Genomic DNA, 25643 nt, shown 5'->3' with positions numbered 1-25643 from the left:
CGTCATTTCATCACGGAGACGTTAAAAAATCTCTGTTTGCAAAAGAGGGAGATCGTCGAGATCGTTTGGTTACGTTGTATAATTCCAAACGATGCGGTTTTGCCCAGATTCTAATTTATACGCCAACATAATCTAGTTACAGAAACTTTCTCCACTACCTTTCAACGATCGTTCCGCTTCGAATTTTTTCACCGCGTAATCCTCTTATCGCTTCGACGCAGCGGTTTATAGTGACACTTAATTAACGTGATAATTACTTCTGGCCTGTTCTTCCTACTATGTACATGTATCGGTATTATTTATTCACTGGCCATCGCCATACTTCCAAATCGCGTTTCTCTCCGTCAAAATTAGCCACCGCTGGCTAGACCAGCCGTTGGTATATTCGTATTTATTAGCGTAGCGGGTGTCGGTACAGCGAGCGTGAGCCGGACTGTGCGCTTTTTTCCAGGAACGGCCACTCTCGAGCGCACAATTTCATTAAGACCGACGTCCACTTTCCTGTTTTTCGCGCATCATTTCTAATTCCGGGGCCCGGCCGAATTTTCAGCCGCGGTCCGGCTCCAGTCCAGCCTTGGTCGTTGTTCCAGACTATTTTGAGAAAGAGGTTGTCCCTCGTGGCTCCTAGACGCGACCGGTGAGATTTATCGCGCGAAATCGCGCGGCACACTTCCAATTAACCCTCGAATAAATTCTTGCTTCAGCCTGACTTTTTGCCCCGTCAACGATGCTTCCTCTTCTGCCTCGAAATACAATGGATGACATATTGTTCTTTGCCGCGGTTCTATCATTCGGACGCCGAATTCTCGATAATTCTATTTTACGGCTCGTAACTTGTCCTTAAATTTATCAAACTTGGTATCAAACTTTGTTCTTTTTTTTTTTTTTTTTCTTATAATACAGAGACAGGGAGGAAGGTAGGGTAAGGGTGTTTGGTCGCTTTTACGCTGGTGGATATCAGACGGTGTTTTTCTATCTGCGAAAAGCCGCAATCCCATCGGGCCTCGTCGGCCGACGAATATTTAACGCGCGGAAGACGCGGTTTCCTGTTCGCCTGGAAAATACCGATAGGCTCCACGAGACGGTATTGTGCCGGTCTCCGCCATTCAATTTCCCCGTCTACCACCACTCCCCTATCTTGCTTTTGTATATTTTGATCCGCAGACCCTTCGTTGTGCGAAAAGCTCGTCGTGCAAGCGCTGGTAAACTACATCTCTCGCGACGTTCGGTTTCTTGGCAAATTGCGCAACGTATTCTCCGTCCCAATGTACGGTGGCGCAAATTTCGCCGACCACGATTTTAACCTCGCGCGGATACAACGGAGGAATTCGAAATTATTCGAAATTGTACGGCGTAATCGTATTTTCACGTCGAGATTCCATCGGTTGAGTTTCGGCGTTCGTGAAAACACGAGAACAGAATGCGATCCGTAGCACGGCGAGAAGCGGCGCTGGAAAAGCAGCGTGGCGACGCCGTAAGGGATTGTATCGGGCAGAATTAAATAAAAATCACGCGAACTGGAGATTTGGTGAACGCGGAACCGAGCCAGAAACGAGATGAGCGCTTCACGGCGCTCGCTTGGCTGCTCGTCCGCATTCTGCTCTGCATATGAATGAGAGGAGAACGGAGGTTGAGAGCGAGCAAGTGGATGCTGGAGAAACGGAGACGCATCGTGGGGTTCCAACGTCGCCAGCGTCGAGCTGGAATATCGGCCGAGCCAAGAAACGGAACGGAAGGAACGCTGCGTTTATTAAACTGTGCGCGGACGTGTTCCTCTTTTGCTTCCTCGACTTCATCCACCGACACGGCGCTCGCCCCCACTTCCCTCTATTCGATCCACCTCTCTCTTCCCATTCTTTTGCCTCTAGTCTAGCTACGCCACGTGCAAAATACTGGCCCGACACGCTCTTCATCATCGATGCCTTTTTCTTTTCGCCGTTTTCGTCTCTCTCGCTCTTCTGGTTACACCTTCGAACGAGCCCTAACTTCCGTGCAAAGTCGTTTCCAAGCGAATGTCAACGACATCGTGGAGCCTCGCTCTGTTTCCACGCTGCTGTTTCGAACTTTGCTTTCGTACAAATCATCTAACCTTCCGAGGGTTTGTTTGGAAAGGGTTGCTGGATGTTTCTTTTTCAGTTTTCCTAAACTGGCGACGAATCGAGTTAAACGTTCGAACGATCGTTAGTCGAAACTCACAGTATGACGGACGAAGGTTAACAGGTCCCCTGTTTTGCCAAGCCCTAATGGGGTATTTTTTTGCGTCTCCTTTTCGTGAGTCACTCCACTTGTCGACTCGAACGAGCTACCAACGGGCAAGTGTTCCTCGAATACGCAAACGGCTTGAGAAGCGTAGAGTTACGCCGCAGCCGGTGTCCACTTGAACAAGAACAGTCTCATTATACGAGAAACGGAGAACCTCGCTACATTGGACTTGGCGCGTGTTAAAAAATACGAAACTCATCGCACAAAGTACTGCCGCGTCGTGCCACCCACCCACGGAGTTTCCGGCAGGCTTTCACCGTCAGCGTATCGCTACGTCGATTAAAGAAAGTCAGAGTGCATGAGGGGAGGAATCAATCAGCGAAATCACGCGTTGGATGACGAATAGAGGTGGCGTCGTATCGGCGGATCGTCTATTCCGTCTCGATGATATACGCCGTGTATCCTCGGCTAGAACGTCGCGGCGTCGGTGCTTACGGGGAGGCCGAAACAATTAATCAAGAGAATACAATCGTGTGTGCCCGGACGAGGGAGGAGGAATGGGAGGTAGCGAGCAGACGAACCGCTGGCGTGACTGATTCATTATGAGACTGTAATTAAGTCCCTGTATTAGCATACCGACTAGATGGAGACCGTTCCACAACTAGTCGGCAGCGGCTGGAACGACTTGACCCAAAGGTGCTTCCTATGCTAACGAGATACCTCCCCCATGAGTCGGTGTATAGACACGTGTGTGCGTTTGTGCATGCGGTGCGTAGAAAAAATAACACATTTACCCCGTTGGCGCACGAGTTGCACCGGTCAAGAGTTTCCCCTCTCTCTATTCTCTGGTCAGCGGCCATTAGAACCGGCTACCAGACGCGTATCTCTTAATTAGCCGGCGAAATCCACTCTCCGGCCGCCGTTGGGAGCCTGGCCCGTTATCAATTTAACCCCCGGCCGCGAACTTTCTCGGTCAACCGGCATTTCTCCTTTTTTTCTCTCTCTCTCTCTCCCTCTCTCAAGCCTGGAGTCTCCAGTCTCGTGCTCCGGTTCTCCTTGCTTCGCCTAGACCACCGCCGTAGCCACCGCCTGTTTTCCCTCGACGATACCCGTTGCTAACGAGTTTATCCGACCGACGGCCCAGCGCTGTCCCTTCCGTTCCGCAGCTTCTCTTCGACGCTTTCTTTTTTCCTCTTCGTTCGTTCTTTGCTCTCCGTCTTTGTCTCTCGTTAGAAGAACGTCCGGTTCACGTACGTACGATCGCTGTTCCACCGAGTAACGAGATTTCCGCGAAGCGCACGTAGATTGTTTTCCGTGCAGGCGTTTTGCACGGCATTCCAAGGATAGACAGGAGGAACACCGAGGGTAACTCGGTTTCCAGGGTTCCGGGGAAAACGTTCGACCCGCGAACAACTCGGGCTCGGAGGAGAGAAAAAGAGTGAAAAAAAGATCGATGCCGCGCTAGTTGGAAGCTACTCCTACACGCGAGAGGAAAAGAGGAAGAATAAATTACGAGAGGCGGCGCAGCCTTGGGGAGGAGATAAAGCTTCTCCCACGTGCCGATTAATAGTTCTGTCAATAAGATTAATCGAGCGTTGATTTTCCATGTGGTTTTCAGCACGCTGAGGTGGAGGATGGAGGAGCTGGAAACGCTGGAGAGCACGGAGTGCCCTGAGTGCCCCGGGCCACCCCCCGAGTTCCAGTTGCCGCCACCCCCTCGGCCACCCTTCCTCACCGACGGCACCTTTTGCTCGGAGGAGCCCCTCACCGAGATCGAAGATTGCGTCGCCATTCCGGTAAGTTCGATTCCTTCGATTATCCCTCCCGTTACTCCTACAACGTTTCGTGAATTCTCGCGAATTCTCCAATTGACCAAAACCATTGTTCGATCATTGGCGAGCGATCGTGCGAAAACGTCGATGTAGGATTCTTATCGAGCTTCCTTACGGAACTTCGTACGATTCGTACAACTTCGTACTTGAACCTGTAAAGGGATTGCCGCGTCGTGGCACATCACCGCGTTCGTTAATTCTTGATACAACTCGTCCCGTGCATTCATAACTCTCCTGTTTGATCTTGAAGTCTTACGTTGGTTTGCTTCGGTCATCCATCTTTGAGAAAGTTGGCGTACCTTCGTCACCTATCAAGTACTCCCCGGCGTAATCCACGCATCCGAAAGTATCTACTCGAATATTCCATTTTAACTTCCATTTTGTATCCTAACGATGAACCGTCAAACACGAGCAAGGCAAAGTAATCTTCTCCTCGAAAAGCCATAACCCAAGCCGATGGAACTAACCGGCGGCCACCGGAATCGGGAGTTTGATGAGTCCGGTGGAATAGAAATTCCTGAATAGGGCGGTCGAAATGGCGGAACAGGTGGCAGAAAAGAACCGGTGGAAGAAAGAGCATGGAGCCACGGTTGCTCGATTCATATCGAAAGGACGGGATTTTAAGGCGGGATAAATTCCGGAACTCCTTATCCGACGCCAGCAAATTGAATCGGGAACGTGCGGGGACAAAAACGAGATCTCGTGCTTTCCTCCTCTCTTCTTCGTTCGTCGTCGTGTAACTTCTTTCTCGTGAGAAATCATCTCTTGACAAAATATCCCTCTGGAATTCGGCTCTCGGCGATAGAAGTTCCTAAAAGAGAAAAACGATCGTTCCGACTGTACCATGTTTAAACGTTGAAATAAGAAAGGCAACTATTAACAGCGATCCGGGAACACGTATAGCAGTTCTAACTTTCCGTTCGGTTGGAAACGATTCGGAAGATGAGGAAAGAATTCCAATTAAAGTAGTTCGGCCAATATTCTCCACTCGTGCACCGTACAGGTAACTTTCGAATAAGTTGCGACGCGTAGTTTGCCGCAACCAGCCTTTACAATTCTCCGTGGATGCCGTGGACACCAAAAGGCTTCATTTTTCCTCTTTCACGGCGATAAATCTTAGCCAGCGGCTCGATTAATCCCCGTCGCTCGTTTTATTATCGTCGTCGCGCGACCATTCCTGAGGATTCTTCCGTCTTGAAGAAAATCGGAGAATCGGTACGTGATAGCACACCAGTGATACCGAGCGCGGTTCGTTCCTACCAATTAAACGATTTCTCCCGGCTCTGGCTCTATAATTTTTAACGAGGTAACTCGTTATTAAAATATGCCCAAGTTTTACGACCTCCCGTAATCCCCGCACACGCTCTCTAAAATTTCATTTATGCGAGAGACTCTAACGGAGCTTAGTGTACGCGTCGCTCTCGCTCGTTAAGCTTTATCGTCGAGCAAATCGGCCGAGCCGGCGACACGGAACGTTGGGAAAAGGAAACGCAAAGGAGAATCAAGGGTAGAGAAAGGGGAGTAGGATCATCGGGACGGATGTTAAAAGTGAGACCAGTTGGTTAGAGTAATCGGTTCGGGTTGCTGTTCCTCCGGTCTGTTGCTCCGGATCGAGAGGTAACTCTCTGTTTGCTCTCTCGGTGCACCAACAAAAGAGGGACGGACGATAGAACGACGCGCTGTTTCTGTTATTGTCTTTAGCGGCCCGTTAAAAAACTGTATTTACCCGTGACAGGCGCCATCGGTCTGCCACCGCGCCTCCTCTTTTTCATCGTCTTCCCCATCCTCTTCCTCTCTCGACTTTTTTCCTCGCCGCGTGGCGAAGACCGGTGCGCTGGCCGGATAAAAACGGCGCGGGCCTATTAATAGAGAACACGTGTCTCGGCAGCGTCGTGAACTCGGGGACCCATTATCGCCCGACGATTTTACATCATTACGCGTAATTGGAGGATCTGCCGGCCGCGCCGTGCCTCGAGATTTATCTTCCGTTTCGTTTCGATTAAACGGCCTGCGGAATCTCGCGGGAATTTCCAGAGGGAAAAACCGGCGAAGCAAAGGACGGGTCACGGGAAGGAGAGAAAGGATGCTGGTGGTGTGACGAACCGAGGAAAGGCGGAGAGGTACGATCGTTTTAATCGCGAATCGGTTGGCCCGTAAAATTCGCGTTATTTACAGCGGCGAACAGCGGCCATTTATAATTTCTAATTTCGCGCCGGCCGCGTTCTATTAAATCACTTTAATATCGGGCCAGTGTCTTGCAGCGAGCGAGAGTTTAATCTAAAATAATTATTTAGCGGCACGAGGTAGGCGACCATCGGGTAAGCTACGCCAGCTTACGGTTGCCCTCCGCCGAACGAGACATCCGCTGCTGTGCTAGGGGTAGGGGGTTGCCAACGTTTCACAGTGCACATGCAAATCCCGCGAGTTTCGAAGGAAAGCCCCGCTCTGGTTTTTGCCACCTCTCGTCTGGCTTTACGGGGTGTTAAACGCATCGGGCGTCCTTAATTGAATTCTCTCGCTCCTCTCTATCCCCCCCGCACACCCTCTCGCGCCAGCAGTAACTACCGAAATTGCAGTAAACATTTTGTCTGTCCTCCAACGCTCCTTGACCGAGCTTCTGCAGCTTCCATGACGCGACCTGGAAATTAGAACGACGAGAACCCTTTGTCTCTCGTTTCGCCACCGTCTTTGTCTTCCCCTGCGCGTTCCAACCCCTCTTAAGACGTTCGATCTGCGGGCTTGCACTGGGAGGCGTTGCCTTTTCAGTTCTCGGTCTTTAGCTACCAACGATCCGTCGATTTGTTCCGAGAATCATATTACGATTCTCCCTCTCGACGATTCTTGCCTGTCCCGGTTGATACCCGCGAACGAAATTACATCTTCCTACGCTTAATATCAAAGGATGCGTCTTGTAAGGGAAACTTCGAAGAAGCTTCGTTTGAGAAAAGGAGAGAAAGAAGTCGTCGTGCAGGAAATCGTCGTAAAGAGCGTAAGAGAATTGAAAAGATGGAGATACAGGCGGAGGACGAGAACCGGATGACAGTAATTAGAAAGCAGTTGGCGAATACAACTTCTGTAAGTCGTTTCGAGTTTATTACGCGATATTTAATAAGCTGCTTCACTTCGTGCTTTTAGCCGAGCGTTTCTTCGCCATCTTTCATCGATGGCAACGTCAGTCCTTTCTACTCTATCGCCACTTATATATAGCGATAGTTTGCAGCGAATATTTTCAGAATTAATATCTTCTTCCTTTCGCGTGTTCGAGGACGACAATGGTGGCAATGACGGCTCTCTGTACGCGAGGAACCATCAGCTATCCAGCGTCCGCCTCTTTATCAACCACCGTGAAAAATTACGTTAACTCTCCGGTATAATGCGGCGGTATAGTGCGACCAATTGGACGACTCTGCGTTTGAATTATGAGTCGCGCGAGATCGCATCCGCCACCATCTGGCTACGAAAAGCAACGCGTTTAAGGATGCGCGGCTTCGAAACGCGCAAACGGAGAAAGCTGAGCCGGCCGTTGAACGAAGAAAAGGAAACGAGAAGAAACTGCTAGCCGCAAGTCGCGGCGAGATCGGGGTCGCTTCCCTTTCGGGTAACCTTCGATCGAGGAGCGGCCACATCGAGGGTGGAGGGTGAAAGGGGCGGAGCAGGGAGGGTGGAAAAGGGAAAAAGTCTTGGATGATGGCGTTTTTGCATCGAGCGAGTCTCTTTATTACGCCTGGGAATCCGCTTTGTTTCTGGCGGTGTGCTGGGGGCGATAGGTGGGGACGAAGGGATGACAAAGAACAGCGTGGCAGTGGCGAGGCAGAAAAGCGAGAAAAGGGACGCGAAGAAAGATGAGAAGGGGGGGAAAGAATGCCCGCGTTCCCCTAGGCAGAAGTTTGCGCGGCGACGAAGCACGCCGAGAGGACTAAAAAGTGAACCAGCCTGGAAAATGGGAAGAAAAGGGGTAGTTATTGTCGATTTCGCGGCGACGGCAGCGGAGGTGGGCTATCCTCCGGCTGGTGCTGTATCGTTGCTGCAGCTACGGTTAATTACAGCAAGAGTGGAATTGGTTTCGTTTATCGGGTAGAGCTCGATGGAACGTATCGTCATTTCGAGCGTCCGGATAGCAAATCGATGCCAGACGTCGACGTTCTCCTCCTGGGTATCGACAGAGGACTCTCGTCCGGATTATCTCGAACCGATTGTGTCTCTTCCTCTTCTCTTTCGTCGATGGTCCGGATTTCCTGTCAGTCTGTCCGAGGACTCGTGGCCAGGGGTCCGGCCGATTTGGCTACTGCAATAACCGGCGCTCGCTAACCAGAGCCTCTATACACCACGCTAATTTCCACGATTATTTATCGAATTTATTCGCTCCACCTGGACGACTGTTTACCACCTTCTTATTTACCAAATGATATGGAAATCCTGGAGCCGTCTAAGAGCAGATGTTTCGCTGTACGGTCATCAAATTGGAGCTCGTGAAATGCTCATGAACATGGCCATTGAAAAATCACAATATCGTTGGAGATAGAGTGGAGTCAGTAAAGCAGGAAGCGAAATCCTTTGATCGCAGCGAAGGTCTTCTGTCGTCCTCCCTTCTGGTCCGAAGATTCCATCGCACTGAGGATAAAACCTCGAGGCAGACAGTTACACGCTTTGTTCCAGCGTATATACAAAGCACCGATTTACCCTGTTCGTTCCGCGACGCACGTAATATTTTCCCGCTTCGTGTGTGCCGCGGCATATCGTTGTACCTAGGAATTCTTTAGCATACTCCTCTCCGCTTTTCAATCCATCCGCCATTCTCTGCGCTTCTTCTGCGAATAACGAACGTATCTCATCAAGATGTCACAACTAAATCCCCCGCAAAGAGAAACACGTGATCCTGGAAGCTTTTCCACGTCTGATGGTCAAACGAAGCAAAAACAAGAAAAACGAGCAAGGAAACAGACCGTTGTTCCACGTAGGATAAACGTAAAAGTCACTTTTCTCCTGCTACCGAGCATTTATTTTTATCCTCCGATCGTCGCGTAGCAAAGCAAAAGGTTTGATAAGCGAAGAAACGCGATAGTTGGAGAAATATCTCGGCGCAATAAATCCGGCTCTGGTGTAAGCCAGTTGGTTATTAAATGGCTATTAAACGGAAAGCGAGCAGATACCCGTGGCGCGAACTACGTGTTCGTTATCTCGGATTAGAGTCGATATTAAATGGCAAGTATCGCGTCCGTTTGAGCTGCGATCGAGCGTGACGTAATCAGCGAGCGTGTAAGCGCGTAAAGTACCGGTTGAAACGTCCGGTATGCGCGCGCACGTACGCGTATCCCGCGAACGCGTTAAGTTTGCCCGGAAAATCGCGGTAAATCATCGACGTCGCTGCATACTACGCGTAAATCACCGATTAATCCGCCACAGCCCACCGCGTTATCGGTTTCCTTGCTCGTTCGACGGTTTTCGCGTTCGAAATTTCGATCGATCTGCAAACGATAAGACGTACGATCGGAGGAGCGTTCGAACAGAGTAGGTGAACGGTAGTTGCGGGTGAAGAAGCGTCGGAAGCCCGGGGCGGCTGTTTGCACGGTAGAACCGTAGAAACATCGAGGTAGAAACGACGAGAGGTTGCTGTAATGTGAGCGTCACGCGTCAAGTTAATCTTCTGTCGAGAGACGAGGAAGATGTACCAGGAGAGCTGGCTCGACAACGTGTTTAGATAGCGTTGTTGTTGTTTGTCTAGCTCGTTGGAAGGGAAGACCTGTTTTTCGACGATAGGAGCTGGTCTTTCCGGGATTTCTCTAGGTAGGAATCACGCGAGGATCGTGGCACGCTTAACGAACCGACAAACCTTCCCAGCACGAGACGAAAGCAAACGTGACAATTTTTTAAACAATCGAACAAACAATTTTTTTACTGTCACAGCTTTCTCGTTAATATCCTTGAAATATAGGTATCCATAATTATGAACGATTTTGAGATAACTTAATGTTTCAAGAGCTATCTAAATACGATTTCAACGTGCGAACTCGAGGTAAGTCGACGTTTAATGCGGTATATATGGTAAGGCTGTGTGTCGAGGCTCTTATTCTTTCGTTAGGCGTAGGCGACGAAGAAGGGGATCGACGAGAGCCCTTAGCCGAGATTCTTCCCGGCAGCTGATATCGCTTCGCGTCGTTAGCCCCATTATTATATCCGCGAATAACCGCGTTCCGCCCGATTCCATCGCTGTTCACGGGTTTTACTTCGACATAAAGGCGACCAATAACCGTCCCGACCGCGTAATAACATCGCTCCCTTGTCCTTGAAAGGGCGCGATAAATCGACCGCGACAGCAACCACCCCTTTTTCCCACCAAGATAGAATCATCTTGAACGAACGGTGAGTTCGGCGGAATAAACGCCGCATGATAGAACTTGCCTGTCTCGGTTCCAGAATAAAAGAGATTCTACTTGAAAAGATGCGGTTCAAGTGGTCGTTTCTTACGAAACTGTTTAGTCTGCGGCAATGACTCTCGTAAAGGGACTCTGGAAAGTATTACGCGATAATCTCGATGGAACTTGAAGAAGAACTTAGGGCATATTTAACTCTCGCAATATGAGAAATATAAACAAAAGCGAACTCGAATACGAAGAGAATTTCTCGTTAAAAGAAATGAAAATTTTCTTGGCGTTAGAGAGAACTGCGTCTAAGACGCTGGTCGTTTCATAAAGATTTCTTTCGTTGCGTGTACTGTGTATAGCTTTAAACTGGACGGTTCTACCAGTCCAGGCATAGAAACGCGGAGGTTCACAATAAAGATCGTGTTTCACACGAATGCTCGAACCATCTATAACTTTCTTGATTTCATTAAGATAAGAGGCAAATGGCGAGGGCTCAGCTTCGTTCATTGGAAGCACAATTTAACGCTAAAGAGTAGTAATGGAAGTAAAACACCGTAGTAAAACTTCCACGAGATTGTCGGATAATCTATAGATACGAGAAGTTATCGCCATAAGCGACGTAGCATAGACTATGAGGCAAAATCCTTCTAAACTCGTGTCGAGTATCTACGGGATTTATAAATTACACGCTTTAAGGTCTCGTGCATAACGTGCTACTCTACGACCGAAAGGGTAACGTTCCTCCGCATTCGTTGCTTCAGGAAAAAAAGAGGACATGGTTTTCCCATGTCAAATAAGGACCAAACAGTCGATTATAATTAGATCAAAGAAACAAGACGGAATCGTAGAAGATGCCAGACACCAGAAAAGTGTGCAGGCCTGCGTCGACTCCCTGTCGTCGCCTGGCGGCGTGTTTACACAGCACGCATCCGTGGAAACGAGTACGTGAAAACTTTCTCGACCTTGTGAACGAACACGGGTCACGACCAACCCTTGGGAAAAATAATCACTTTTCGTTCCATGCTTCCGCTTCGTTCGCTCGTCCGATAAAATGCAGAACGAAAAATTTCTCCTACACGTTTTACACGAGCAATTTCCCCGCGACTGAACGCACATCCTCTGGACGACGTGGAAATTTCCTCGAGAACTCGTTTCGCGTATCCATAATTCAGCGGAAAATAAGCAACGGGGCGTGCAGCGAGAGAATTTGCGGTCAGCGAGAGAATTCCGGCGTTAACGGGGGTTCGTCGTCGTCGGATCGCTGGCAGTCCAAATGTTGACGAGGTTTACGGTTTCTCCAGTTTCGCGGGACGAGCCGTGTTTACGCGTATCCGGAATAATCAAGGACTGGTCGGGGATCGTAACGAGGGTGTAGCGAAACCGCAGCCGCTGAGCCGAGCGCTCCACCGACCGACATGGACTCGGTTCGCGCGAACCAAACGACCCTTTGCACCCAGGATCCACGTCCCTGGCGTCGTTAGTCGTCGCTTCGTACCGGGTCATGCGGAAAAATTTTGCGGGCTTCCACCCTTCGAAACTCTGCGGTCCATTAAAATCGGTCGCGTGCTAAGGAACCTCGTGTTTCGATTCCGATTCCTTCTGCCCTCCTGCTTGTTAGGATCTGCTGATACGCATCCCGTGTTTACGAGTGTTTGCAGGGTCTGGTGGTGAAATTCGCGCTGCTATTTATCGGCGAAAGTGCGAAAGGTAGGCATTACGTAAAATTGGAAGATAGGTCAATAATATCGCGCAAGAGAATTGCACGTGAGCTTTTCTAGGAAGTATATTGTTCAAGCGGAAGGAAGGAGGATGAGAGAAGAATAAAATCCTTAATTGGAATGATAATCGTGAAACAAAAACGTTGACGGATTTCGCTATAGGATAACGTAAATAGGAATGAGTTGTACGAGAATAGAGGTTTGAGAAAAGCAATGGAAGAAATTCGTTGTCTAGACACGTGTCTCTTAATCGCAGCTTCCGGGGGAAAGCGAGAGAAAACGGACAAAACGAGAGCAACGCGGAAGCGTGGCGCGCGTCAAAACGTGCCAAACGGAGTGAAACGCGTTTCGAAGGGAAGAAGAAGAGGCTAGAAAAGAGGCGACGTTTCTGGGAATCTCCTGAATCTTGTGGAGAATGACGATGGTAATCGCGTCGCGCGAACGTCGTCTGCTTCTTTTTCCCGAATGCTCGAGAAATAAAAGCATTCGCAGCGCACCAGAGTCAACTTCTTTCCGGAAGGATCGTCGTCGGTGAAAAACGATTACCTCGTTTTCTCGTGAAAGTAACCGCATTGGAATACTTTGATTACGCTTAACGCCACGCCGACTGTACTCGGTTGGTTCCGCGGTACTTACAGCGCATCGTTAACGATCCTGGCCCTAGGTTACGTCTAATGGCATCATTAACTCTTAATGAACACTTGCGCGAACTTTAATGACTAACGAGCTACCTCTCTGTCCCTAGAAATTTCTAGAAAACTTGGATTCCTTGGGCGTGACGATCGACCGAGCCAAATGCGAAATATCCCTCAGGAATGTTAAATCTAGGCTAACAGAAACATTCTTTTCGCTGGAATAGGAACGGTAGCTCCGTTAAATTCTTCTCAACCTTCGTTTAAGCGACGACGAAATTCGGAACGTCTCCAGGACGTGAAATCAGCGTCGATGACAGGGTCGGAGAAAGGCCATACCTTCATTAACCGATAGCAGAGAGCGCAGCATAGAACAATATCGTTTCAACGCGCACACAAGCAGGGTTCGTGTTTAATTTTCCGACCGGAAGCACGAACGCGTCCCATCGAATATGCCAGCCTCTTCTCTATCCCTGCTAATGTCTAATTCCCAGAGGTTGCGGTAAACGAGACGATCGGCGAAAACAAGTGGCGAGGGCGACGACGAAAAGAGGATAAGGAGGAGCTTTGTCCCTCGAAATCCTCGAAAGTTCCGTTCACGCTCGAACGACGCCCAACTTCCTTCGTCACAGGCGGCAGAGACTAACGAGGGGCTGCTCGGTAACCGTACCAACGTTTCTCCAACGTCGAACGATTAATACAATCGAGCTTCGTTTTGAATCTTCCTGCGAAAATATTAAATAAATTAGATAGGACATTCAGACGAGTCTGCTGAAATCTGAATCGACTTCAAACGGAATAATAACAATGACAGATGTTTTAATAAATTTTCTCAAGAATTTTGGAATTTTACACGTTGTAAGCGTTAAATAATTAACGGATAGTTAACGAGAGAACGGTTCTATCGGGTGTTAAAAGGGGGTGGAATATTAGTCAACGATCAATTTCCTCGCAGCGACGTTCCCATTTCTCGAGTCTTCGTTAAAGTCATGGCCCGAGTTTTTTTTTTTTTTTTGTTTAAAACACAATTTCACCACGTTGCAGACCTCCTCGGTTTCGCGCTTTAATCTCGCGGCTGCCGGCCGAGCATCAAACGAAAGGACGGCTTAAACTTTAATACCGTTGATATTCACGGCGCTCGCTCCGTTTTCATTCGCGATTCGGCCTTCGTGTCACCATGGCACAGATTCTCCGGCGGTTCAGTGCGAAAAAGGCCGCGGTTGCCCGGGAATTAATGTCGCGTCGAACTCCGTAAACGAGGCTACTTCGAAACTCCATGGAGAGTTCCGCCGCGGCGAGCACGAGACCGCGTCATCCATTCTCGGCTGAACGCGTTTCCTCCGGGGAAAGCGAGAGTTCCTTGAAAAGGGATCGTTTCCCAGGGCAAGGGTATCAAAGAGCTACGATTAGCGAGAAGCTGGGTTATTCCGGGCTTTTCCGGAGGGAAGCTTCATGACTCGAGGCAACAACGGGACCACAGGTGATATCGTTGATTCTGTTTCGCGGCTATATAAATTTAAATCGACCCTTCCAAACTACATTTTTCTTTTCCTTTTTTTTTTTCAATTTCTTGGGTGCGTGTGTTTGAATGGATAACCTTCTTTTTTTAACGATGATAAAGTGGAAGCCTTTCTAGGCTGATGTTCGAATATGATGGATAGGAGAAAGAATCTTTTTCTCCTATCTTTGAACTGGTCGGGAATGATCTTGCTAAACGCGGCCAATCCGACGAGAAAAGAAAGAATCGAAATGTGCGGTGCAGGGGTGAAACGCAGGGAATAGCAGAGCCATAGCTTCACCCCGTTCCGGTTCAGACATCGTCTGCCGGGGCTAGATTAAAGGGTGAATGTATACATTCGATGAGAATCGTGTCCCTGGTCGGCCTAACGATCCCTTTGGCGGCTGCTCGAATGTCACACACGGCGAACCTCGACGTGAACGACGCGGAGTCCACCCCTCGAATCGTCGCCGTTCGTGAAAAAGGAGGATCCGGCAGCGACAGCTACCGTTTCCTTCCTCGGATTACTTCATTATCGGGTGCCGCCCACCTACCCGTTCCAGCCGAGCAAAAAACTTTCTAATCCCGTCGACGACAAGAATTTCTCATCCGATATTCGATTCTTCTTCGAGCTGGACACGGCGACCGCCCCTTTCCAACGGAAAATCGCATCGTTCGTTCTGGATCTCGCGAGATTCCAACGTTCTAGTTTCCCTTGTCCCGTAGACTTTGAATAGATGGTAATTCGCCGTTTGCTCTGAAAGCAGAAAATCGCGAATTCGCGGTCGCGTGCACGCGTCGTTTCAATATGCATCGGCAAACGCGCGGAATTCTTGTTAAGATCAATAATAGCCACTGGTTAACCGGTTGTGTAAGCCGCAGAGCTTCTGACTGATATTGACACAGGTAATACATCGTTTACTGGGTTAGTGGATCGATAGCGGTGTAAAGAGCGCGTCTGGTTAAGCGTTTCGGCACTCGAAAGCAAACGAATCCGGCGATATCGCGGGTCTACCCATCTACGAGAAACGGTTCACCCTGGGAAGGTACAAGGTGGGAGAAAATTACATGTTGCGAGCAACGAACGTGAAAGCCTGTAACATTGTCCACAGGGATCAAAGCTGAAACCACGCGAACCCTTTTGTGAAAGGATGACGCGCAAACAGTTTGGGTGGCTCTGGTTCTTCTGTTGCTGGACGAGCAGCTTCTCGAAACGAACCATCGGATCGATTTCCGAGGATGACGAGACGAGTCTCGTCTTCTCGTTCTCGTCCTCGTCCTCGTCCTCTTCCTCTTCCTCTTTCTCTCGTTCCGCGGTAGATAAATTTCCATGGTGAACGGAGCTAGCAGAGATTGACGTTGAAACGATGAATCAGCGGGGACGAAATTTAAATAATGGCCACCCCGGCGGCCGACTGACGAGACAAGGAGAGGGTGAGAGAAAATGATGGCCGCGTATGCTGCCGGTTCACGGTGAGCAACGCGAATCTTCCCGATAAAACTGACACATTTTAAATCATTATGAATTACGACTCGATTGTAAGATGGCAAAGGGAAATTTCTGAATGTATTTTACGGCTTAGAACGAGAGATCAGCTAGCGAAACGAATAATCGATACCCGAGATTAAATGAAAATTCCCTGGAAACTACGTGTAATTTTCACGGGAGATTGGTTTTTCGAATAGTTTGATATGTCGGAGGGGTAACGAAGTCGAGGTGTCGCCATTGTTGGATTCATTTTTCGATCACGATCGAGGGTGTCACGGCGAAGAAAGGAAATTCTCGGCTTCGCCGTTTAATCCCGCGGTTCGGGGGAATATTATGTGCGACGCCCGAAATGAAACAGAATCCCCGATAAAAGGGAAATTGGAACTTTTCCTGGGCGTCGATCTTTCGAAAAGAAGCCGAACAAGCCTGTAAAAACGCGCTCCCCCTCCTCCTTTTTCCCTTCTCGTCCCTCTCTGTTAACCTGGAAACCGGCGAATGGATTACACGAAAGAGTTGCCGCGAGATCGATGAGAAAAGAAGCGACCGAGAAAGGTGAAGCACTCTATTTTTCACCAGGAAGATATTCGAATCTCACGAACGAATATTCCACCCCACTCGAGAACGCGAGTTTGGCTAAACGCTTTCGCCGAGCTTTCATCGACTACAGACTATGGCTTTCGAGTCGCCGCTTCACCGACTTTCTTCTTTTTCCTACTTCGTGAGTCTACAACAAACGAGAAATTAACAGAAAGAGGAGAGATTGCAGGAGCGTGCATCTTCGCGAAGATTTCCATTTCCTGGCAAATAACATCGTTCAATTTACAGACTGTTCGGCTTTCTTCCCCTCCCCATTCTCTCTCTTTCTCTCTTTGCCGTTCTTTCTCTCCCTCGATAACCTCGTTCCAGTAGTCTATGAGAAGAAACGGACGCGAAGAGGGAGAGAGACTTTGCATGGAGAAGGTTCATTTGTCTTCGATTCCCGTTACGCACCTGTGAATAGAGACTTACCGCTCGTTATAGAGCTTACCGATACAGAAAGCCAGCCACGCACGGCAGCAACCGCGCTTCCGGTAATTTCGTTGCTCGCGAGCAATCGCTTTTGACGAACTTCGCTGGAAACTCGACAAACGAAAGACCAGCTTCGTTTCGTCAGTTTATCATTCTCTGCCTGTTACGATTATTTTTATAGCGACGCGAGGGCAATGACGGGAAAACGAATGGAGCATCGGATGAAAATGGAAGGAAAAGACGCGGTAAGAAACGGATGGTAACGATAGCACGGAAGATTTAATCGAGCCGGCCGAGGTAACAACTACGGGCTGCGTTAAGACAGAGGTATAATTAATTCGCTTAGAGGCGGACTTATTTTCCCTTAGCGAGTAAATATTCCTCGAAATAAAGTGGGAAATATTAATGCAACGTTAGCCGATTCTCGGCTCTGGCTGACGTACGAGATAACGAGCTTTTTCCAAATGAAAATTTCATCCCACTCGAAGCCCGTGTCTTCCGTACGCGGCCGCTGACGCAGAATTCAATCTTTCGCTGCATTTTTCCAGCTACCCTGGAATCTCGGTCGAATAATATTTTTCCACAACAGCGAGCCGAATTCGTGACTCCGCTCTCATTCTCTGCGTCGCTATAAGCTACGAAAGCACGCGGAGCTTGCTTTGCGAGAATAACGCGTTTGAACGATATAAGAAGGTTATCGCTCTTCTGTTCTCCTCGCGTCGAACCTAATAAAAATCGCTATCGGTATCCGGCGATGAGCTCGGCGAACTCGAGCGTCGAAACGTCGACTTTCTTTACCCTCTTTCTTCGAAACTCACGAGCGTACACGCGATAGGATAGAAATGCTAGCAACCTCGATACCAGAGGGTGAAACCTCCGAGGAAATGGAGAAAGGAGAAACATTGTTTACCGGTGGAACACAGAGCTAACTAAGTTGCCATCTTAACGGAGTGACTTAATTGAAAGGAAAACCTGGTTGCTCGAGACACCATCGTCGAGCAGCAAATTTTCATTCTCGTCGAGACAGCCGGTGGAAAAATCGGCCAAAGCCCGGAGGCGTGCGCGATAATTCCGACTGCTTCGGACGGCGGCGAGTCAGCCAGAGGCAACAGAGACAGGATTGTAAAAGGAGGCAGGAAGGGTGAGTGGGTTGCCGCGAAGCATTCACCGAAGCGGCACCGCAATTCGTTCCGTTTCGAATATCAAAAACAATTCGCCCCACGGGTGCCACGTGGCTGGCAGAAGGGTTAGTGGATCTTCCTAACTGTGACGAGGTAGGGTGAGTAGATTTTAGGCGAAATACCTAACAGGGTAGAAGGCGAGGGTAGACCATCCTGAAGCGTCGCGCGTCCTGAATGAAACGGTAGGCGATATTAAAGCACGTCCGGAATGTTGCTCTCCGTGTCGTTAAACACTCCTACACACAGCATCCCCCTGTCTTGTCTTCTCCACCCCGTGCTTTCATCCCCTATGATATTGCGCCATTTCGGGGGACCAGATATTATACGCTTGGAATTGCCGTTCCGCGAGCTCTTCCAAATAATGTGCCATCTAATGGTTGAAACGATCCGGGCGATAATGTCGAAGACTGGAACGATTCGAGTGTTGTTTCGTTGCTAATCGTGCATCTACTTGATTCGACGAAGGGTCGGAGAATCGACGAAAGTTCTCTCGTTTCGAACAAGTTTCCCATCAATAAAGGAGATTCTCTGCTAAACGTAGAAATAGGCTGGTGAAGTATGGTTTTCAAAAGGGAATGGAGAGGCAAGATGTCGTAGACGTCGTCACGATCAACTGGAAAGTCGTCGTAAACTCTGCGTGAAGTCGTCGTCTTCGAATTTCATTAACGGCGAAATGATTTACGAGACTCATCGACGCGTCGATATTAAACCCGCGTTCGGAATGTTGAGATCGGTTAAACGCTGCTCCGGCACATAATCTTTGTCATCTGCCTCCCTCTGCGAACGTGTCGCCCCGGGCGTTTTCTAACCCCGACGGAGGCGAGGGTAAAGAAAAAATGGCAGCCCCTTGGTCGTCGATTGTTTCCAAAAGGAATTAAGAAGCTCAGACTCGATTCGACTTCGATATCCCTTCGAAACGTCGTTCATCCTCGCGTACTCACGATGATTTATTCATACGTTTCCCGAGTCGACTTCAGATATTTTAAAGATAAAACTGGGAGTTTCGCGGGCCGCGTACCGAGAATCGACTCGAAACTCTGGTCCAGTGACAAGCATCGCGAAGAACGGGGGCATATTTATGGAAATATTCAGCAGCGACTGGATTCCATTCATCATCGAGCATATCGACAGCGAACGTTCGTCGAACAGCTCGAAATAAATACGTTTTTATCAACGACCGTCAACGGGACGATCGACGTGCAAATAGTTGCTGGCGTTTGCGGCAAATCGAGCGAGAGGACGCAAATTAATCGAGGCGCGGCGCCTCGGCGAAAACAACGAGTCTCGTGGTCGTTTAACGTTCGATCTCGTTTGAATCCGATCGAAGCGGCGGGCTCGCGCCAGTTGTATGACATTTCATTACGCGCATCAAATATTTATGAACTTCTTCCGTCGCCAGCGGAGAAAACAACGGTAGTAAAACGCGCGTTGTTTTATTGAGACGCGAAGAGAGTAGCGTGGAAAGCGATGTAACAGAGAATAAAGACGGAAAGAGAGAGAAAACGACGAGGCAGACGAAGAGAAGAAAGCGTACACGGATTTTACGCGTCTGTTGGTTCGGCTTTTTCTCGTCGCGACGAATCCGCAGAGATAAAAGGGGACGACAGGGGATGGAGGGAGGCTGGCAAATAAACAAGAGCGCTCCAAGTACCGACCTTTCGTTCCGGCCCGAGATAAAAAGGGTTTCTTCCGATCATTCGACCGCCTGGAAGCTACTCCACTCTCGCTTCTCGACCTTCGTCTCCCCTCGTCAACGATCCCCTGCTTCTTCTGCTTGTCGGCTAATCCGTCGACGAAAAACGGCCGGTGTTTCCCGTGGATGCGTAAGCCGTGGAGACGTTCTTTTCCATCGGATTCAATTTCGATATTATCTATAATAAATAATTCTTTGACAACGGCGATGTCGCATCGCGAAGATCGTAGGATACGATGCGAGGAAATCGTGGAAAACGATCGATTCATCCTCCTTGCAAATATTTTTTCTCGCAGCATCGAGACAGTTGAAAATGTTTCGCAAGCAATTTTCTCTGCAAATTACTCGTCGGCGGAGGGACGAGACACGCGAGGGAACGACACACAGTCGGAACAATAGAGACGCGAGCGTGCCGCGTTCCTCGTGGATAAAAGGAGCGATCGATGTCGGACGGTGATTGGAAAACAATAAAGAAGAAACGGAATGGAAAAATAACCGGGAAATATTTGCTCGATAAATAGTCGGTCGGCAGCGGGCCGAAACAACGAAGAGCGACCGTGTACGGGACGCTCGACGACCACCGGAACGAGAATCAACCTCGTGCTTGCGTGCAATCTTCGTCTCGAAGAGGGTAGAGCGTCGAGCTGATTGGAAAAGACCCGAGGCGTATACGAGCGAGACTGTTCTAGAATTGCCGTCGTCCTGCGAAGAATCTCTCGTCTCGTTTTCTGCTTTGGCCGCTTTTACAGAAGGCACCGGTTATTCTTTCTGAATTACGGACTACTTCGCGCAGTAGTATAGACCCGTCGGTGGGCAGACGAGAGCGGTAGCAATCAGTAGAATATGCCGCGAATATCCCAGACTTGGTTAGGCGAGCCCATCGTCACGAAGAAAGAGCGCACAGAGGGGAAAAAAACGGAACATCAGCGATTCAGCGGGGTGCGTTGGACAGAATCGTTGCTCTAACGAGACGATTTTCAATGGGACAATTTCGGCCAGCGACACGGCAACAAATGCACGGTAAACGTGGCGATCGTGACCCTCCGGGACAACAGGAATCGGACGAGCCAGCTCGAGAGTCGTCCGGCGCGATCGTTCGGCTCGTAACGAATCGTTACGACGAATCGCGGGGACACGTAAACTCTTGGTAACGCGATGGCGTAACGCATGCAAATTCCTGAACAAATGCGTAATTAGCGTGTCCCAGTCGAATGGAGACGTGTTCCGGTGACGAGTGGCGACCAAGCCAGACCCCATTCGGGCTGTATACGGCCAGCAGATAGTTGTTAAATCAACGAGAGACGATTTTCGATTGACCGATCCAACCGGTGCCGTCGCGTCTGCTCTCGTCTCCCGCTATTGTTACGAACGTGCCGTTCATGCTAATGTTTCCCTTGCAAATCGAATGTTTTACAGACTCATGCATGTTCATACGCACCAGGGGAACATCCACGCCCTTGTTATGCGCATATTTATTTCGTGGCGCTGAGATTTAGGGACCGAAGGGATGGCGGTTGGCGTAATTCCGCGATAGTTACGTCGATGCGACACCTTTATAACGCGCGGGTCGATTTTTGCCAATCGTAGTAGGATACCTCGATTCCCGTTGGAAATCGACGCGAGATGTGAAAAGCGATGTCGCGACGTTGAGCGAGACTAGTGTTCGAGTCCTCCCTCTTCTAGCGATGGTGGGAAAAGCTCGGTGAAACTACGATGTACGTTCATCGTAGCGTCGAACGGCGAATTATACGGGGCGCCGCGAATCCATTAATAACCGGAATCAAGTGAAATTCAAACTGGCCGCGTCCCGTTGCTGAATCACTCGCATGATAAATGAGGAGGAGCTTTTTGGAAAGTAGCGGTCGCTTTAAGCGGCGGGCATATACGTCACGTGAGGTGACATTAAAATATACGTTACACCGGCCACGAACGGTTATTTATATCCGGAATGAACTGCGCTTTTCGAATCTCTGGCCCCCTTTTTCCACCCTCGAACAGTGGACGATACGTGCACAGTCCGACGAACATAATATCCGCGCTCTCGACCAAAGAGATCGCATTACGCGATATCGATTCCACAAGGCCGAGAGAACCGAGAAACGCTTCCTCTCCTTCCCCCTCTCTCTTTCTCTCTCTCCTACTCTCCTTTCCTCTATGGCCCTTGCGAACTCTCAAACTCGCCCCTTTTGCCCTGTTGTTCGGCCTGGCTTCATTAACCACGGCACGCTAATTAATCGAGAGACTCTGCCGCGGAATCAAGATGGCACGAAACCGTTTGTGTCTGTTCTCTCTGTGCTGGCGCGGGGAGAGGCCGAAACTTCGATGGAAACGAAACCACCGAGGCGCCCTTGCGTCGCCGAATGATCTGATATTCCCCTTGACTCTACCTGCGACGAGCTCGAGACCGAACGATACCTCCTCGCTTTGATTTCCAGCGTTGATCGCCTCGCCTATATACGCTCGTCGCTCTGATAGCTTCCGAGCAGATCCGACCGGAGGGCAATCTGCAACAGGCACGTCTAATGGTTATGTATGCGGCCTTTTAATTTCTATCGTGGGACCTCTATACTCGTTCGCCAAACATTGGAGTTCGTCGGAGAAGCGATCGTGCAACCGGTTTCCGTTGCTCGATCTAAGTTTCGCGTTCGATCCGTGGGAAACGACGAATCCGTGCGTAAAACAACGAGCTCCGCGGTCGACAACGCGATGCAACGTCCGTGTGTCGCTATGCAAATTAAGCGTACCGAGTAATAACGCGTTCTCGCCGTTGTACGACCGCATTTACTGCTCGACGACGAAGGACATCATAAACTGGTAGTCATAAAGCAGGATGAACGTGTCCCGCACAGGGCATATGCCGACTTCCAAGAATCTCCAAGTAATTTTCGCCGTGGAAATGGAAGCGTTCGCTTAATTGCTTCGCTATCTGGTTGCGACATTTTCAATGTCCATCTCGCACGCTTTGTTACCTGTTAATTCGTTCCGTATCAGAGTCAACGCTGATCCGCGATATCTGCGAATTACATGTGCGTGCACGCGTTGAATTCTTCAACGTCTACGTACAACGAAACATGCTTTGCTCGTTCTAATCGTAAATTCTTCAAAGCCACAGCGTAAATATTATCATTGAAAGTTACGAGTGCCACGACGAACTCGTAAAATACGCTTTATCCTCTGAACGAAACACATACAAAGCGCTCTTACAGTCACCATAAACGATACTCGGCCAAGTAAACGCAGCAAGTTTGTAACTCTCTGTCACGTTCTCATCATCGCGGCGCATTCCTGAACTGGCAGGATAGGTTCGCAGATAAGGCGCTGCTGTCTGTTCACGAGGCACCGAAACGTCTCGCGCATTTACGAGGAATTTCAAGGGACTCGGAAGAGGATAGAGGAAACGGACGACGTCGAGGTCCGTGCTAGTCGAAATCTACGATAGCAGCTCGAAAACACAGAGCTAGAGTAGTCCATAAACGAATATAGAACTATGACATAGTCGGTCTATCATTAACGGTGTCTGGTTGATGGAATTCTCTAATCGATGCTGTTACGTTTACTTCTTGTACAGTTCGCGCGAACGAATCAACGACTAATCAGTTCCACCTTTCATATACATTTCGAAACTTTAGGAAATCTGGATCTAGCGCGTGTTCTAGATCGACTGAAGAACGTGAGAAATCTTAACGTTATGTTTCCCAATGGTGATGCTACGTTCTGCTTGACTATCGTCTGTGCAGTCTATCACATAGCGTTGCAAACCGCGGCGAGAGATTTCTTGGAGTTAATCCGATAGCAAACTTTCGGGCCTAAACCCAAGAACCGTCTGAGAGCCTTGATTTCCTGAAGTATAATTCGGCGAAGCGACCCTTCTCCCGAGTAGTTGTTTAAGTAGATTATGTCGGAGATTAGCGAGTTTACCATTCGACCGCCGAGTAGACGCAGATTTCCAAGTCTCGTCCAGGGGAACAGTCCTGTTCCTATTACAAATCTGTGCCGCTCTTTCTTCCAAACGATACTAAGTAGCTAAACCGAAATTAATCGACATTATCGGGTATCGATGAGAACTCTGATGACTCACTTTCGCAAGAAGGCTAGTCCGAGATGAAATCATCGCGGACCAGTCACCCTATTTCCGAGTTCGACAACCGAGACGCGTTCCCAGCCCCCCGCGATACGATTCCATTGGAAACGTAAGGTCGTTATTGCATTTCGTAGGGCCACGCGCTCCACTATGCTCTAGGATTCCATTAATTGGATCTGGAGTCGGGTTACGGGTTTCTGTACCGGGCGATGCTGAATCAGAGCAATCGTAAGTAGCGTGTACAACGCGGAGGAAACGTATGGTTTCCCTTCGGGAAGGGTATCGTAACAACCTGACAGCGGCTTACGTTCCATCCCGAACCTAACAACGCTATGTGCATCCTTTGTCCGCCGCTTGATTACTCTTTTCCTCTTAGTTCTCAGAAGCTCGTAATTACTTGCAGTATTTTTCCGTACTAATTGGACGTCCAGCTTCCGACTTGATATAGGCCTTGTGCTACTGTTTCTTTCTATGACTTGCACGCAGTTACACATGTAGAATGAAAGATCGTGGACGATCGGCTGTGGAACGCTTCCTATCACTGTACTTTGGTCGTACGAAAGATGCACGGGTTTATCGAATATTGCGGAGGTGCGCGTGTGCCGATCGCATGCACCTGGAAAACTTAACAGAAATCCTATTTTTTATCTTTCGTACGACCCACAAGTTTCCGGTTTTCTGGGTAGAAAGAGGAAAACAGAGGCAGGTCTTTCGTTCTGTTTGACGTTCAGTTCCACAGTTTTATCGAACAGGACGTCGCCTGCCTGCGGATTCTGCGTCGGTTTCCGATAAAAGTGAGTCGATCTCGAGGAGGGAAGAAACGCCTGGCCACCTTCGCTTTTCTCCTCTTATCGTCCCTGGACGTACGAACCCTTGGTGTACCGTCTCGACGTCGTGGCGTAAAACACGAGCATTCGACGGACAATGTCTGGAAAGGGAGGCGCGTCCCAAAATCTCGGGAGGAAATCACGTTCTCAGTCAGACGATACATCATCTCCGTTGGCTTTATTTCCTCTGCGTGAGGAAAAACGCGACGCAAAGTGGTGGAGACCGGGCGTAGGGAATTCTCCAGCCGGCTGCTAAGCTCTCGGCTGAATCCATTAGCTGACGCCATTAATATCTCCGTAATGATGAGCGATGAGCCACCGCGAGAAGGAAGAGAATCGCGTAGTCGAGTCGCTTCTAAGTGCGTGGAAGGGATGGGGTGGTTCTCGACAAAGAGCAACTTACATGCTCGCGCGCACGGGGAAACCGCGATCCTATCGAGACTCTCACACATACACTCATCAACGAAACCTTTGATAAATGCTGCTTCTCTTGGACCGCTGCCAAACAACACGTAGCACAATATTCCATCGCGCGTATACTCCCACTCTCGGCGAGGCAGTCTACTTATCGATGTACATCGAATCGCCACTGTTCCCGGGCTCCTATGTATATGGAAAACAAAATGGAACGACTCGTTTGCTCCGCACTGGTTCCGATTCTCTTGAATTTCTTGGAACGATTTTAAGAAGGGAAATAGATTTTTCCAATTGCAAAGATTCGCAAGAGAACATCGTTTCGCCCGCGATCGTCCGACGATCGAGCGCATCGCTGGCGCGTCGCCAACCCCCGAAACATGCGCGATTCGAGTATAATATAGGGCGGGCGCGGGGCCATAGCGGGGGTAGCTTATCGATACGTATTAAATCCACAGTCCCAAAGCGACTGGTCGTTCTTTCCATTTATCCAGCATCCCTTTCCAGCCACGCGTTTCGCACCTCCAAGTCAATGAGTCTCGTACTCATAATACGCATCGATCGATTCGCACGGATCTCGCGACAATGGCCACGAACCGACGAAGAAAGCCGATAGAATGGCACCGGAAATCTGGCCTCCGCCCCACCGCCATGGAAATTCCAACAAAAATCACTTTCCCTTTTCACCGAAGCTGCGCGTAAAACG

General features: G+C 49.3%; 1 protein-coding gene across 4 annotated transcripts in view; it reads left to right on the top strand.

The window, feature by feature from the left end:
* The window catches only part of Pxb (putative Hedgehog signaling attenuator pxb), a 229434-nt gene that overhangs the window by 168949 nt on the left and 34842 nt on the right, over positions 1–25643 (top strand). For all 4 annotated transcript variants that reach the window (XM_072012975.1, XM_072012974.1, XM_072012976.1 and 1 more), the window contains one exon: positions 3821–3998. In XM_072012975.1, coding sequence (XP_071869076.1) covers positions 3837–3998 — 162 coding nt within the window. In that variant the 5' untranslated portion in view covers positions 3821–3836. The remainder of the gene's footprint in view (positions 1–3820; positions 3999–25643) is intronic.

This window comes from Bombus fervidus, chromosome 11, assembly GCF_041682495.2.
Source record: "Bombus fervidus isolate BK054 chromosome 11, iyBomFerv1, whole genome shotgun sequence".
NCBI classification, from domain to species: domain Eukaryota; kingdom Metazoa; phylum Arthropoda; class Insecta; order Hymenoptera; family Apidae; genus Bombus; species Bombus fervidus.
Note: the sequence above shows the minus strand (reverse complement) of the source record. Positions and strands in the feature narration are given on the sequence as shown.